Raw genomic sequence first — 13,599 nt, forward strand, 5'->3', positions numbered from 1 at the left:
CGACGGCCGGACTGTCGAGCGGCGACTCCGCCGATCGCTCGCAGCCGACCGTCGGTTCCCGCTGGATCGACGGCCGGATTGTCGAGCGGCGACGCAGCCGATCGCTCGCAGCCGGCCGTCGGTTCCCGGACCAGATGACGTTCCCCAGAGGAATGACCTTCGACCGCGGTGACGGTGCGGGGATGCCCGAGCCCGGGCGGGGACTGGCCGGGGCGCGTGGCAACCGCTCAGGTGACGCCGCTTGCCGTGTGTGGGCGCTCGTTGGTGTGATTATGTCAAACTCGGGCCGACGTGATTGTGAAGCACTGCCCGGCGGCTGATTGAATCATCCGCTGTCAAGCGGGGGCGATTCCAGGCAGACGGGCCCGAAGGCGGCCACCCGGCGCCATTCTGTCCCTAATTTGATTAGGGCTGCGGAACAGTAACCATTGGATCGATTGGTTCTAAGACACCCAGCGATACTCCGTTTGGCCCATACGGCTCAGCGGGGGACCGTGACCCGTGATAGGACGACAGCGAGGCTCTGGACCGAAAGGTCGAATAATGAGGCTTTGCCGGACAAAAACCTCACGTTTTTACGAAGAATCAATGGGCAGAAGCCAGTGATCTAGAGGAGAGACAGTGTAAGAGTGACGTGATACCACTGCCATTAAGTCAGCATGTTCATCATACATAATTGCTGATCGTTCGCGCTGGAATGGTTTAGGGACGCGTCGGCCAGGTCCGTCCTGCAACAGTCTGTTGCGCGAAAGTCAGACCCACCTGCTTATTTAACACCAACCTCCACGGGCGCTGAGCTCCAGCGACTAACACGATGTCCGACTGAGGTCAACCGTTCTTGTCTGTTCGACATGGCCGCAGTATTGGGCATAGTCCGGCTAGCGGGGGCCAGATACTAATGTGCTTCGCTGATTCCCTTGCCCACTTTATCGCCTGGCCGGGCCAAGGCGCGCGTGCGCACATCTCGTCAGTCTTTGGGACGGATGTCGTAGCTGACTCACCGCCACCTTAAAAACGACTGGCCACCATCACTCAAAGCGTGGCAATGGATCGAACTTCTATTGCCCCCGTGGAAACACTTGCTGCGCTGACGGCACGGCAGTGTAGCAGATCGCAGCGTTTTATCGTCGTCCCCTCGTCCTAGTCATAGCTAGCGATGTTTTGCGAAGTTTTCGCGTCATTCGAGCGATCTCAATTCCTTGCATGTCGTCAACTCGGTCGTACGGCGTGTGCGACCTCGCCGCCTGTCGCATGAGTCACCTTGAGTGGGCTCTAAACCATGATGAGGGGTGGCACGACCCGTGAAATCTGCAAATTTCTGCCTCAAAATCAGCCAAATCTGTTTTGCTCGAATAGCGTTGGAACGGGCATCCTCGCAATCGCCTGACTGTGGAGACACTGACAACCATCGCCAAAAGCGTCCGAGCCGCGGGAGATAATTCTTTCACAGCCTGTTAGCCAATTAGCGCTGTGCATTTTTAACGTTCCCAGCCATGGTATCACCACCCGTTGGCGATGTCCACCCGCTCTCAGGCCCCACCGCGTCTGCCATTGGCTGCGCACAGCATTCGTTCCGCCCATTTGCCACAATCCACGGCGACCGCGCGTTGATGACGTCAACTTGCATCATCGTAGTTCATAATCCGCTCGTAGGTCCACTCCGCTCGATGATCCGCATGCTGATTTGCCTGCTGCCCCATCGAGCTTCCGCACGCCGGACAAAACATAGTTGCCAAACGGCATGCGAATTGTGCGCGCGTTGAGTGCGGCTGGTACGGGCACCGGCAGTGGCATCATCATAGCTGTAATGTGAACGGCTCCCCGCTCACCACCAACCGGCTGTGTTGCGCGCGCCGGCGAGGTCAGGATCAGGGGCGTCCGGACCGGCGATTGGCCCCTGATGACCCGGTGACGTGGCCGACCCGCCAGGTGGTGACGGGCAGGTCGGGTCAGGCGGCGCTGCACGGCGTCAGCCAATCACGGACGGCCCAGGCATGCGTCCGTCCTGATCAGGCGCCTCACCAGCGCAGCCCAACCAGGCTGCGTACGCCAACTCCGCGACGTGGGCGTCACTTGGGGCGCCAATCTCAGCTTAATCTCCGCCTCATGTATCGAACGTAGTTAACCGCGCTAATCGAACACCTGACCCCTTATGTGATATTTTCAGCTCGGCTCCAGCAGACTTAGACCAGAGGTCAAGGATCAATGCTTGATGCGTATTTTGCCGGGGTTGATCTATTTCGGAGTGCCGCAGCAGGATCTGGGCCCGCGCGGTGACCCTTCGGACAGCGCTGGTCGATCGCCAGCGGTGCCCGCTTCTCATTGGGCCGACGAGTTCAATGTCATCATGTGGCGAATGTTCATTGTCACATTGTCATTGCCATTGTCTTTTGTACCATTTACAAACTTGGACTCGGACTTTGGAGAGAGCGGCAGGGTGTCTGTTTTGAGAAACATACTGCGAAGAAAATTAGTCACATAAGCTCTTTCGAGGTACTTAACCTTTGGACGTCTGGAGCGATCCGTATACGAAAGCTGCCGTACCAGTAACGCGCATGAACTCGTCTGTGTAGGCCTCTTATCGGATTATTAAACAAGCTTGTGGCTCACCTTCATCGACAGGAGCTGAATTATTTGGGTTTGTTTTTGGCGTGTTTTATCCTTATGAGAGTCATCAGTTGGTGTCGCGAGTCTTGGGGTATATTTGATGTGCATAGTTACCGTTGGATCGCTTGGTGTTGCCCAGGTTTTCTTCTATCTAGCGTCGCCCATCGTCATGTGCATTTATTGCAACTAGCACAGGGACTTTGCCTGTTACTGTAAATATCGTTAACAGCATGCTGAATAGACAAGAGTACATTGTGGCAAAAGCTCCAGTTTTTTTTCTCTTCGGATCGTTGTCTTGTTTTTGGAACAAGGACTTCAATGATAGGAATGGGTTGTGTCGAACTTCCGCAGAAATTCAACGCGCCAAGCGACCTTATTATATGCTACGGCCAAGCTGCGGTATAGCTTATGCTGCCCGTCAGCTCGTAAGTAAGCAATGTGATGAAGCTGTGTAAAGATCAATCGCAGTTCCGAGTATTTTGGGGGCCTCGTGATTCGGGGCAATATGGTGCTCGCATGCATTTAGGGATTTTTGTTCGCGAACTTCCGGCTTCCCGCCGGTGAGTTATTACTTTTCAGCGGTTTCGGATTTCAGCTAGACACTGCCTTTCACGAAAGTTGAATCGTTTTTTAATAATTAACTTACTTTACTTGTGAACGAGGCACTTTGGGCCCCGGAACTTAAAATATAATAGATGGTTGTGCTGAAGAATATCGCAGTGTCGAGTGCTAGTTCTCTGTCCTAAAATATAAAAACTGCAAGAATATGTAATTCGAACTGTCATAAATCGATTGTTACGGAGTTTGGTTGGTATTCAATAAGATTTTATTATGATACCAACTAGAAAATATATGTCACATGTTTTTGAAGAAATCGTTTTCTACGAAAAAAGCATTGCGAATTTTGCAGGCGATTTACATTTGAATGGTTTATTGTAGGATACAAACCTTTACACCTAGCTTGTAAAGTTGTCCACAAACACATATGGACAATTTTCACTCGGACTTAAAACTTGGGAAAATGCAACGCTGGTGAGCACTATAACTATGGTGAAATTCAATAGTTTATAATATGGCTAGATGCATCCATAGAAGCCTTAAATTTCGCACACACGAACGCAATACCATCGGCTTCTATGTCACCCTGATGAAAAAACTAGCATGCCACTGGCTACTTTGTGACTCTGATGAAAAAGCTGTGGTACGTGCCGGTCCGCAGCACGCACTTTCTTGCCGACCTTCCTCACCATTTAGCGCGGCGCGTTCGGGTCGATGGAAGTGATAGCAGCATGCGGGCTGCCCCTGAGCTGCATCGCAGAGCGGCCTGCCAGCCGCCGCATCTGTGGAGTGGAGCTGCGGGACGCATAGGGGCCTCCCCTCACGTCCCACCATGCTGACGCCGGCACTGCGCAGAACAGCTGGATCGCCTCGCTGGTGTAGGCCGCAGAGGCCAGGTCTGGTCAGAAGGTCAGGTCACCGGCCAGGCGAAGCTACTGCCGAGAGGACAGCGGCGCCTGAAGGCGGTGCTCTCGGTGGGACTGCCGGTCGATGTTGGCACGGGTGGGGCAGATCAGAGGATGTGACATTGCTTTGGGGATATGACATCCCGACCCGGACGAGCAGCCCGAGGGAACTACCTCTGAGGGCGGGGCCGCGCTATTTCTCGGCATGTTCATCTGTGCCGAGGTAGAACCCCGTGTTCGGTGGCATGCCAGACCCCATCTAACGTGAAATGGCTTTCGCCTTACATGTCGACGTCGAAGTCCTTGCGTGCAGCCGCGGGACGGCGGGCGGATTCGTGTTTTTGTGCTACTGCTGGCCGTCGGTGACGTCAGGGCTCTGATCCTGGTCTTGTAATCCATGCCAGATTCTTCGTTGGCTTTCGCAGGTATGCTGAGGGAACTTACCAGTCCCCCCCCCCAAAAAAAAACCCGGAGTTCTGCGGCCACGGTTCACGGCCGAGTGGGTCACTTACCTCTTCTTTGCAACCGTCATCAGCCGGATATGTCGCTGGACTCTCCCTTAGTTTTGCGGGCGGGGGTCCCTCATTCGTCGTAGTGTCGAGTGTTATGGGACGCTCACCTCATTGTTCTAGTCAAAGACGCGTCCGTTAGTAAACTACGCATCTTGCGTTTCGTGACTAAAACTCTGGCATGGGGCTGAATAACTTCCGACATGCTGAAAAACTGGCAGGGTAGAACATAATATTTGACATGTTAATGCCAGACCGCGGGGTCTTTCGGTGGGGAAAAATGCAGAGAGAAGCTAGAACGGTGTCGTTTTCCCTGCTATCCGGCATTATGTGTCGGGAGTCCCCATATTGAAAATGATCAGTCTCCAGTGTACCAGAGGTCGCTGGTTAAGTGGCGCTATCAAATAAGCTGTTCTTTTTTATTGAGACATTCACAATATTTGGTAGCCTCGTATCCAACATAATGATCTTTCAGTGGCAATGACATGTTGGAATAACGTTTAACCATTGCATCGTGTTATGTTGAAGGTCAGTTGGTATGAGTATAACCTCTCATTTATTAATGTCAAAAATGCATGTCATTATATGGACGAACCGCTGAGAAATCACGGTTTGAAGTTTGTTGAAATGATCAATGCCCACTTGTTGGCATGCTTCCGACCTTTTCCCCTAGACTACGTTAGATGTTTGGAAAGGTTAACACGCGCCCGGGTGGCTGGTCGGATACCCTTCGCTCGGGTGGGGGTCAGTTTGACCCCACTGAGATCTCGGGAACTAAGAGAGCTAGAGACACCAAATTCACAGAGTGCATCGACCTGCACGTGAACTCTCTTAGGCCGAAGTTTGAGGTTCCTAGGTCATGATCTTCGGGTCGAATAAGGTCAAACAAGATCAAATTCCAGATTGGTCTTCAAAGAGCTCCTGGAACCTAGGCAACTGTTCCAAGAAAAATTTAACACGCTCGGTTGATATCAGTGACCTTGTTTGACCTTTTAACACGCGCCCGGGTGGCTGGTTGGATACCCTTCGCTCGGGTGGGGATGGGGTCAATTTGACCCCCCCCCCTTCTGAGATCTCGGGAACTAAGAGAGCTAGAGAGACAAAATTCACATGGTGTGTTGACCTGTACATGAAATCATCTAGGTCAGAGTTTGAAGCTCTTAGGTCATGACATTGGTGCCAGATAGGGTCAAACAAGGTCAAAGTCCAGATTGGTCTCCAAAGGCCCCTAGAAGCTAGGCAACTGTTCTAAGCAAAATGCCACTTGCTCAGATCAGGCCCGTGACCTTGTTTGAACTTTTAAAGGTCGTTATGACCAAAATGATATAAAACTATTTTGAGTTTTGCATTTGCATAAGCAACAGAGATTACGCTAGGCAGTATTTTCTTAAAAACAAAATGTTGACCTGGGTCATTTTAGGTCAGTGATCTATTCTGACCTATAAGAAGTCCATGGAAGGTGTGTAATGCGGCTTTTGCTATCAACATATTCGAAATAAGCATCAGAAACCAGCCCATACAGCAAGCCCGAGAGTAATAAAACAGGTTGGTTTGACCTTGGTCTGACCTTCATGCCTGACCCTAGGTCAATGTCATTTGCTTATTCAATTGTTGTGTTGACCAGAAATTATCTCAGAGATGTATGGCTTCGTCTAACACTCTGTTGTTTCATCGGATTGAACGATTCCCTAAAATGTGTCTTCGCTAAAACCACGGCCCGACTTTGACCTACCACGGGTCAGCAACCTTACAAGGTACATCTAAATTTTTGATGTCAGACGATCCGCTATTCAATTTTCTACAGCCATGCAAAATTTGGCGCGGCTACGCCGCGCCATTCGGAAACCATTTCTGGAAAACCTTTGGGGGGTTAATTTGACACCCACCCGAGCGCATGTTAATATTCAAATAAAAAGGAGCCTCATCAAACGGTAACTTGACGTATCTGCTCCTAACGTCAAATATTATATGCGTGTTAAGGTTGTGCAGGGAAAAATTTGCCCCCTCGCTGCGTTGGTATGCGACACACTATGTGGGCCGAGCTGACGCGCTGAGTCCCTTTTGAACCATGGGGACAGAGGCGTGGATCCATCTCACAAGTGGTGGGCAATGAGCGTTTGGTGGCCCATGTGGTGTCGTGTAAATAATTGGGCTATTGCAGCACTGTCCTCGAGCTGGACGTCGCTGTCTTCGTGGTCCTACCCCTCCTCGCTGCCGCGCTGTTGGCAGCGACGCTACAGGACTCCAACAGGTGGTCACAATGGCTGTTGTACGCATGCAGCCCGTGCGTACGACAGGGTTTGTTATTGTTGGCTGACTAGTTCAGAATCAAGACGCAGCGAAGCTGCTGCGGCCTGTACAGCGAACAGCTTACCGTAGGGTGACGATGTAAGGATTGGTCGAGATGTTCAATATTACGCGCGTGTTCAAAAGCATAATGCTGCACAGTCTGAGTCGCTGTGACCATGTAGACGAACTGGCACGGAGCGCTATCCAGTGCCGGAGCTTTGCCACGCGCCCCGTCTGGCGTGGTGTGGGCGGGCTCGACCTTCGTGTTCGGAGTCGTGGCCCCCGCTGGCGCGCGTCGCCGAGCTCGGACGGCGCTGCGGCTGTTTGCCATCGAGTGACCGCAGTCCGGCCCCTCGCGTTGTGGGCAGGACCATTACGCCGCGATGTATGGAATCCGCCACCTGACTGACGGCTAATCGATGGTGCTCTGGGCTGATGCCCGCGGTGTCCCCGGGGGCGACTGCCGGTGCATGTTGGCCGGCCTGGACTGGCCCGCGGGGTGTGCCTTGGGGCCTGCACCGTCGGCGAGCCCTGGGTAAGGACCATGCGAGGGATGAGCGCGGGCCGCCGCGCCGCTGCCGTGAGTGCGTCCGCACGGCCGGCGCCGCTGGATGCCGACGGTGGTCCGGCGTCCGTTCAGCTAGTACCTACCACATGTAGACATTCCAATACTCGTAACGTGGCTTAAAGCCTTCGACCCAGTACCTTCGACGCCCTTGGACGCAAGGACGATGGTTAGCGATGGAGGGACGCTGGGGTGTCTCCGCCTTCGCAGAACGGCATTTGTCTTTTGAGGTGGCGTGACGAACGCACCAAAAGCACTCCCTGCGTCTTCTCCTGGTCGTGGCCGCGCCTCCGGTCGGTCTGCCGCGCGTTTCAACAGCTCACGCTCGTCGACGGTGGCCGTGCGCGCGCGCCGCCTGTGGCGCGAGGTGTCACGCTGCTGGGCAACAGCTCACGCTTGTCGACGGTGGCCGTGCGCGCGCGCCCCGCGCCTGTGGGCATCGGCGCGGCAGCCGTCGCCGTTCGCACGCACGGTCGGGCGGCGTCCTTGACCGGGACGGGCGCGCGCTGACCGGCGGCGCCGGGCTGATTACGTCGTGGACACGCCTGAACGGGTCGATGCTCTATATGACGGGACGTCCGGCCGGCGCGCTGGTCAGCGCGCACCGATGCCGGCCGGCCGGTAATCCGCATGAACGGACGGCCGGTCGTTAACCGATGTGGACGGCACTGTGCCGACGGGAGTCTCGCGGCCAGCCGAGCCTGCCGCACGAGCTGATCCGTGAATTGATGGCTTCATTGGTCTGTGCGGCACGCTGCGGAAGCCAGCGAACTGTGTCGCGGCGGAGACGGACGGCTGGCCTTGGTTTTTTTTACGCGTTTAGCTTCGGATCCGGTGATGTGTCTGCTGTGGACTGCGCTTGGCCGCGTCTCTAGTCGGTCGGCTCGAGCGTCGCTGACGCTCCGATCGGCCTCTGTTCTGGTCCGGTCTGACGCCGCACCGGTATGGCCCAACCCGGCGCCGGCTTGGTCTGGGTGGAGCCCGTGCGGGTCCGGTCTGACCTCCGCTGGGCCGATGGCACGCCGCAGGCTTGTATGGCCGTGTTCGGGTGTAGCGTGACCCGGCGCCGGTCTGCTCCGGCCTGGCGTCCGGTGGCTGTCGCGCCCGTCTGGTGTGACGGGATCCCGGCCGAGTCTGACCCGACGGCGCCCCCACAGGCTCCATCATGTTCCACGTGCGCCGGCGGTCGGCCGACTATCAGCCGCGGAAGCGCAAGAAGAAGCCGGCGCAGCCGACCAATCTCTCGGACGTGGACCACAGCTACCGCGGCCACGACGAGGCCAGCCTGCCGTTCCTGGTGGAGCTTAACACGGACGGAACTAACATCCGACACACGGCGCCCAGGTAACCACCGGCACGCGGCGGGTGTGTGACAGCAGACATGCCACGCCCAGGTGATCGCTGACATTTGACACGGGGGTGCCGAGGCGACCGCCGAGACTCGACGCCCAGCGCCCAGTGAACCAACGGGTAGCCATCGGTGTCCGAGACACGCGTATCGATTCGGCACATAAAACTTCCACTGCGGGCAAACATGTACTGCAAGGCTACCAAAACACAGAATTTTTTACCCTCGCTCCACGACTCTTCTGCTGTAAGTATAGACACTGCATTGGTCCACAAAACAAATACGTATGTCAAGCACGTAGTGACATGGGTGGTACGCCTAGGTCCTGTAGACTCATGAGAAAAACGGAACGGGACCGGAACGAGGACTTCGCGAAATAAACAACGCGAGTCGATTTTGAATAATACCTTCGGCTCCCGAGTGTACGCCACCTTCAGGGGCTGGGGATGGCACCCAAACAAGGACACGGTAACCGGGGGCGAGGGGGTGAGGTAGTGGGGGCAGCTCCCCCAACCAAAAAGCTGGGAGGGGGCATGCAAAAGTCTATTCTGGCCTGTGAAAGGCCATTCTGGGGTATTTAGGGTCCCTTGTGACCAAAAGAGAGCGATTCCGAGCCTGAAGTGGGGCTTTAGAGGGCCCATTCTGACCTTTAGAAGAGTCATTCTGGCCATAAGAGAGTTCAGTATGACATGCAGACCCATTATGACCTGCAGAAGGTCTATTATTTACTATCGAGGGTTTTACTCCTTGTTTACTTGTAGCCGGCCAAGTACGGTCTGTAGGGGCCCATTATCATGTTTAAGAGGGTCCATTCTGGTATTTTGGAGTCCCCCACCCAACCTGAACATAGATCACGTGACCCTGCACCCAAATCCGTCTCGGCTACATCGCCGTCGGTTGCATGCGTGACGTGATCAGCGCTGCGCCAAGAAGAGCACCACAGGGCTGGGGTGGGGCTGCGGCTGCGGCTGTGGTTGCGGTTGCGGCTGCGGCTGCGGCTGTGGCTGGGCCTTGGTCCGGGACTGCAACTGGGCCTGGGCCTGGGACTGTGGCTGAGCGTGGAACTGGGCCCGGGCCTGAGACTGCGTCTAGGCGTGGGCCTGGCGCCACGGATGGGTGTGGGCCTGGGACTAGGCCTGTAACTGGACTTGTGACTGGGAATAGGACTGGGCTGGTCCTGGGCATGGGACTGCGACTGGGCCTAGGCTCGGGACTGCGGCTGGGCCTAGGCCTGGGACGGGGACTGTCATTACGGCTGGGTCTGGGCCTGGGTCTGGGCCTGGGCCTGGGCCTGGGCCTGGGCCTGGGCCTGGACCTGGCCCTGGCCCTGGCCCTGGCCCTGGCCCTGGCCCTGGCCCTGGGCCTGGGCCCGGGTCTGGGCCTAGGTCTGGGTCTGGGGCTGGGACTGGGGCCATGCCTCATGGCAACACGAAACCTAAACAGTTGTGTCCCTGGTTTACCCGAGGACGCTAGGGACGTGTTTTGGTGGCAAAACACGCGCATTATCTGCCCCCATAGGCTCCGGGAAAGTCGGGCGCCATTTCGTGACATCCCGGATAGGCATCTTTAAGAAACCTTAGGGGTTCACATCAGGGGGTCCCACTCATCAGGACGGGGGCTAACAACGAACAAAAATTTTGGCACGTCCCTGTCTCACTCCACACGTTCAGAGGCATCCATGTGCCTATGATTACCTCACTGGCGTGACGCATGGTTCAAGCTTAAATTTGTGCCAGTTCAGGACTTAGTCACAGCCCATTCACAATTCAGCACCAGTGGGAACCAAGCCGAAAATCCACACTTTATCGGACTTGAAGAGTGACTAAGAAAAATGTGCTCATCGTGCCCAGCATCGTAGCGGCCTTGTAGCTAATTTATGTGAGCTTGAAAGACGACACCATGCGGGCCTGGCGTGTGTGGCTGCATTTATTGATGTGCACGTGTGCTCTGATGCGCAAGTTTGGTATTTCGCGCGCAGATAACAAGACTGTTATAATCTGGTAGCTTTACAACGCATTTCTACTAGGCGTGTATTCTTCATATGCGCTGGAATAAATACGCCTCCGACACACGCTACTCCGGTAACTATTGGGACACGTTACATCGACTGACACCCAACGTTTCAAGCTTGTGACATCCGACACGCGGCGAGCCACAGCCTGTAGAGCCCGACACAACAGTACGGTGTGGCCCAGCTAACCTGACTCTCGGTATATGCCACTCGGGTGACCACGTGCTGGATATAGCACCACGTAGAGAGAACTTAACTCATTACAGCATTGGGTTAGTGGTGCTGAGGTGGAGTTAGCGTCGCCTTCTAGAGACAAGCGATGTTTTATGACTGGAGTTGGGCGCCCAAATTAATGCGCATTTTATGTATTCGTGATAGATGTATTCTGCTGCAACACTCAATATGGCTGCATTCCGTTACGCGTCGAACAAGACTAGCTAAGTCGGCGTCCGAGATAGCCTGGCCCACTGACGGGAGCATCCCCGGCACGGCCCGTCCTGACCCCCAGCAGGCCTGGTTAACGCAGACCCCCGGCTCGGGACCCAGCGATCAAGGCCTCGCTTGGTCACTGGTCTCGCACTTCAGATGCACTTCGCGTTGTAGGCCACGTCTGTGGTTCGCCTTGGATAGGCCCAATCTGTCCCGGCTTTGTAGCGCCGTCGGGCTGTTTACGCTGGATGTGTGGGCTCGACGCCTTCGCCTCTGCGTAATGTGGCGCACCCGGCGTCAGGGCTCGGCAGACCTCTGTTGACGCCGTGTGCCGAGCTCGCCGTCGGGCACCGGGCGGCGCCGGAGGCGTCCGGCCCAGCGAACGTCTCGTACTGACCGGCGGTGGGTGACTGTGTCGCGCCGCAGGCGGCTCAGTCTGCACCTCAACGTCACCGAGGTGGGGAGCGAGCGGTCGCCGCAGGCGGCCGGCCAGTGCCTGCAGCTGACCGGCCACAACGTGCACCCGCGCCACTGCGTCATCGCGCACACGGAGGGCATCGTGACGGTGACGCCGTGCGGACGCGAGGCCGAGATCTACGTCAACGGACAGCGCGTCTACGAGACCACCATCCTGCAGGTGAGGGGCGGCGCCGGCCCGATGGAGGTGTACTGGGCGGTGGCCAAGGAGAGCCCGGTGCTCTGGGTGGTGGCCGAGGGGCGGCCCGGTGTGCTGGGCGGCGGCCTAGGGGCGGCCCGGCGTGTTTGGTGGTGGCCGAGGGGCGGCCCGGCGTGCTGGGCGGCGGCCGAAGGGCGGCCCAGTGTGCTGGGCGGCGGCCTAGGGGCGGCCCGGTGTGCTGGGCGGTGGTCTAGTGAGGCCCGGTGTGCTGGGCAGCTGCCGAGGGGCGGCCCGGTGTGCTGGGCGGTGGTCGAGTGAGGCCCGGTGTGCTGGGCAGCTGCCGAGGGGCGGCCCGGTGTGCTGGGCGGTGGTCGAGTGAGGCCCGGTGTGCTGGGCAGCTGCCGAGGGGCGGCCCGGTGTGCTGGGCGGTGGTCGAGTGAGGCCCGGTGTGCTGGGCAGCTGCCGAGGGGCGGCCCGGTGTGCTGGGCGATGGTTGAGCGAGGCCCGGCGCATTGGACGGCGGCCGAGGGGTGGCCCGCGAGGCACACCCTGACCTGCTTTCAGCAGCTACCACATGACCGTACCTGATGAATGCCCACTATGGGAACCGCAGGGATGGGTTAACCATGCACCATGTGGTCCATATATAGCACAATTTGTATCATTATCGTATCACTATATGTGATAGTCATACAGTCTGATAGTTATGCATGAAGGCATTCAGTAGTGCCTTCGTGTACTTTGGCTTAGGTGGCTGTGTGTCCTGTGCGAAGCGTTTGGGAAGATGATCTGTTGGCAGGCGAGGCTGCTCAGGCAAAGTTTAGCATATGTCTGGTCGCCAAAGTGACCTTGAGACGGCGCGCCGACGAAGCGCCTCGGAGCACCGTTACCACCTTGATGGCGCTGTGACGAGGGGTCCTGCATTCGGCCGGTGCATGCGGCGTGCTACGCCTGCTCCACACGCGCCATCCGGGATGACCGTGAATGGCGCTGTCAGACCGCTACGTGCGTGCCTACATCTTCCAGTGTGCGCGCTTTTATTTAGCGTTGATTGGTTCGCCATATCGCGGGCCAGTATACCTGGCCGCATTTGTGTTTATCGCATGTGTGTTTAGTATCGAATAGTCTAGTGTATGGCCACTATCAGGTGTCGTCACATACATGACCACATGGCCACAAGAAGTGTAAGGCCATAGGTACAACCATCAGGAATTAAATGACATTATTTCTGCATTGTGCAGGCAGATTGATATCGTTCGATCACGTTCCGCTCCTTGGATGAATTTTGACGCAGGGAGCGTTTTCATCTTCCCTACATTTTTTCAGCGTACTTATTCGCACTGAATGTGACTAGCAAGTTTATACTCGTCAAATTTTAGGAGTCACATCGGTTCGGTCCGCTGATGGCGCAGCCGCTAAGTTATTTGATCAAAACAACCATGAATATCTGTACGATCTGCTTGGTAACTGACCGCAACAGACCAATGCCACCGTAAATGTTCGTGTGTCGGAAGTTTTCTTTCAGAAGTTTCCGCTTCCAGTGCTATTTCATGGAATATTATGCCCCTGTATTGCGTTAATATCTCATACACATCAGCACGATACGATTCGTGAAGCCACTAGGTTTCTGCACAGCTCAATTGAATGTTTATGCCGAAAACGTAAATTTTGCGAAGCTTTTGTGCTCCGTGCCCTGCGGTCATGGGAGGCTCCGCGTCGCCTGGAGGTCATGTATTTTGATGTGTTTTAACAGCCTGAATGA

General features: G+C 56.0%; 1 protein-coding gene across 1 annotated transcript in view; it reads left to right on the forward strand.

Annotated features, from left to right (window-relative positions):
- Positions 1-13,599, forward strand: part of LOC119100281 (afadin) — a 65,653-nt gene that overhangs the window by 21,310 nt on the left and 30,744 nt on the right. Inside the window, exons 6-7 of the mRNA XM_037223389.1 lie at positions 8,591-8,777; positions 11,648-11,858. Coding sequence (XP_037079284.1) covers positions 8,591-8,777; positions 11,648-11,858 — 398 coding nt within the window. The remainder of the gene's footprint in view (positions 1-8,590; positions 8,778-11,647; positions 11,859-13,599) is intronic.

Source organism: Pollicipes pollicipes, unplaced genomic scaffold (assembly GCF_011947565.3).
Source record: "Pollicipes pollicipes isolate AB1234 unplaced genomic scaffold, Ppol_2.1 Scaffold_4881;HRSCAF=5763_pilon_pilon_pilon, whole genome shotgun sequence".
Taxonomy (NCBI): domain Eukaryota; kingdom Metazoa; phylum Arthropoda; class Thecostraca; order Pollicipedomorpha; family Pollicipedidae; genus Pollicipes; species Pollicipes pollicipes.